General features: G+C 39.8%; 1 protein-coding gene across 1 annotated transcript; it reads left to right on the forward strand.

Annotated features, from left to right (window-relative positions):
* The first annotated feature begins 622 nt into the window (after window positions 1-622).
* LOC109164036 (probable leucine-rich repeat receptor-like protein kinase At2g33170) lies at window positions 623-1,879 on the forward strand. Its single transcript, XM_019312788.1, has one exon. It carries the CDS (start codon window positions 623-625, stop codon window positions 1,877-1,879), a length of 1,257 nt encoding a protein of 418 aa, XP_019168333.1.
* Window positions 1,880-2,774: the final 895 nt, after the last annotated feature.

Here is a 2,774-nt window from a genome sequence, read left to right on the forward strand (position 1 = left end):
ACTTAGGAACGGATTCTACAATTATCTTTTAACTTAGGGACTAAAAGTGCAATTTTCATCATCATCTCATTATTATTGTTAACAAAAATAGATAACGATAAATTAGGTATTACACAATATTAACTTTTTTTTTTTAATACTATTGACTCTAGTATCTGTTTATACATACTTTTTCAACCCACTGAAGCACAAAGAGTCAAAAAAACTCCACACTAGGATTCAAACTTAAGACCTCTCATTTGAGGGGTCACAACTATGCCACTCAATCACAAGATCTTTAGTAGGTATTACAAAATATAAACTATTCATAGGAATAGATCATTTATTTCCGGAAATGAAATGACTTACTAAACGATAGAATATGTCTATTCCTATGAATGCTACTCTATTTCGTAAACCAATTATGTTGTAAAAATTATGGTAAATAGTGGATAAACAACATTGTGATTAGCACTTTCCATACTTGCAACCTACTTGAAAGAAAACTATTTTTTCATGAGCCATCTCTGAGAAAGTATGATAATCCTAATTCTATTCCATCAACTTTACATGCTGCCTATAAGGAGGTCTCATCAGATACAATGTCTAAGTCACCCCAATTTTACACTAATTCCTTTGTGAAATGGCCAAATCATCAGCTCTCTCCTCGACCTACCTTTGCTTATATACTACAGCTTTAGCCACCACAATTCTAACTTTGATGAACCCATGCTTTCTCAATGCAAAAACCTTAGAATCTGATGTTCAAGTTCTTAGATCCTTCAAAGACTCCATTGATCCGAATTCCGTCCTCCCAGCCTCATTTCTAAGTAGTTGGAACTTAGACTTAGACCCCTGTGAAGCCACAGGGACACACTTTTTAGGCATTCTGTGTATGACCCCATCAGACAACTCAAGTGGCAGGATATCAGTTATTGATCTTGAAGGAGATGGACTGGAGGGGTTCTTGACACCGGAGATCGGAAACCTCACTGAGCTCACTACATTAAACCTAAACAGGAACAAGTTCAGAGGGCCAATCCCAGATAGCATTATCAATTTGAGGAAGATCACCAGGCTTCTGCTCTCCGAAAATTTCTTCTCGGGGGGTTTGCCTAGATATATGAGAAGGCTGAGGAAGCTGGAAGTTATTGACGTCTCGCACAACAGGCTCTCGGGTTCAATCCCTGCAACAATCACCGCCCTTCGTGAGCTAACTCGTTTAGATCTCTCAAACAATGAATTAACAGGCAAAATCCCTGACCTTTCCGGGCTGTGGCAGCTCAACACTTTAGCTCTAAGCAGTAACCAGTTCTTTGCAGGCCTACCTCCATTTCCTGTAAGGTTAAGAACATTATTGCTAGGACACAATTTACTTACTGGCCACATTTCCGCCATAAGTAGGCTTCGATATCTCACAGCATTAGACCTTAGCGACAATAGATTTTCGGGACCAATCCTCCACCGAATAGTCACATTACCCGAGCTGATGCGTATAAACGTTTCAGCAAACCACTTCACAAGAATTGAGGTGACCAAATCGAGTACTAAAGAGTCACGGCTTCAGGTACTCGATGCACACAGTAATCTGCTTCAAGGCCACTTGCCTCTCAACATAATCACATATCTGAATCTCAAAACAGTCAATCTAGGCCACAATAGGTTTTTTGGTAAAATCCCAAAGGAATATGGCTCAAGGTTGAGAAGCCTATGGAGAAATCTTAATCTAGAGTACAATTACCTGGAGGGAACTTTGCCATCAGAATTCATGACGGGAGGAGAAAAAGCGCGGGCTAGCCTTGATCACAACTGCCTCAACTGCCCGGATCATTTACCGTGGTGTCTGGGAGGACAACGGCCAGCTTCACAGTGTAGGAGGAGTGCTGGAGGTATTATGTGACACGACGGGTTTTGCACTCCTCAAACACCAACAATACATATAAATTTACTTTTCTAGTCTCAAGAAATACAACTCTGTAGCTCTAGTTAAGTTAATGATTATTACTAACAAAAGAAAAAAAGTAGAATGAAGAACATATAGTAGGTGGATTTTCATTTCTGCTTAAGTTCTGTAGTGATTTTCAACATTTAATCTTTTAGATCGAGTATCCAATTAAGGTTCAAAACTCTGAAGAATTTCCTTCAAATTCTTTGCCATGCTTGTGATCCTTTCCCTTTCCCTTTCCCTTCATTGCTTTTACATTTATTTTGTAGTATTTGGTGTCAAATTTGCAACCAGCGGCCTTCTCCTTAGCTGGAGAAACCGGTGACCGGTGTTGCCGGTGGAAAAGCTGCTTTATCGACTGCAACTTCTCGAGCATTTGGATTTGATGCACATAGACAGATTGAAATATCTGGAAAAACTAAAAGGATTTTCATCAGCAGCTTTGTAGCTCTTCTCAAATTGCCGGAGAGCACCATGAATCAAGAGCGGGGTGTTGCTGGTTGCCGGCAACCATTAAAAAAAAAAAAAAAGACACAAACGCAAGTGGGTTCCTATCCTTGCGTATACCAGGCCAATAGAAATTCGTCACTAACTGGCTGTAGGTTTTCTGTTTGCCAGAGTGGCCACCAACCAATGAGCTGTGGTAAAGTTCTAACAACCTCCGGCGAAGGTCACCACTATCAGGAACATAAATTGCCCCATTGAAATAGAGCATGCCATTTCGACAAGAATAACCATGGTCTAGTCGTGCTTCCCTCCTATGTAAAAAATAGTCTAAGCCTTCTGTATCCATTATATTTTGTTGGACCTCCACTCATCTTTGAGCGATAATTATTATTATTATATTATA

Source organism: Ipomoea nil, unplaced genomic scaffold, assembly GCF_001879475.1.
Source record: "Ipomoea nil cultivar Tokyo-kokei standard unplaced genomic scaffold, Asagao_1.1 scaffold3056, whole genome shotgun sequence".
In the NCBI taxonomy this organism is placed as follows: domain Eukaryota; kingdom Viridiplantae; phylum Streptophyta; class Magnoliopsida; order Solanales; family Convolvulaceae; genus Ipomoea; species Ipomoea nil.

What these genes read in the sequence shown, in the direction of transcription:
- LOC109164036 (XM_019312788.1), top strand. Translation starts at nt 623, where the DNA reads ATGGCCAAATCATCAGCTCTCTCCTCGACCTACCTTTGCTTATATACT.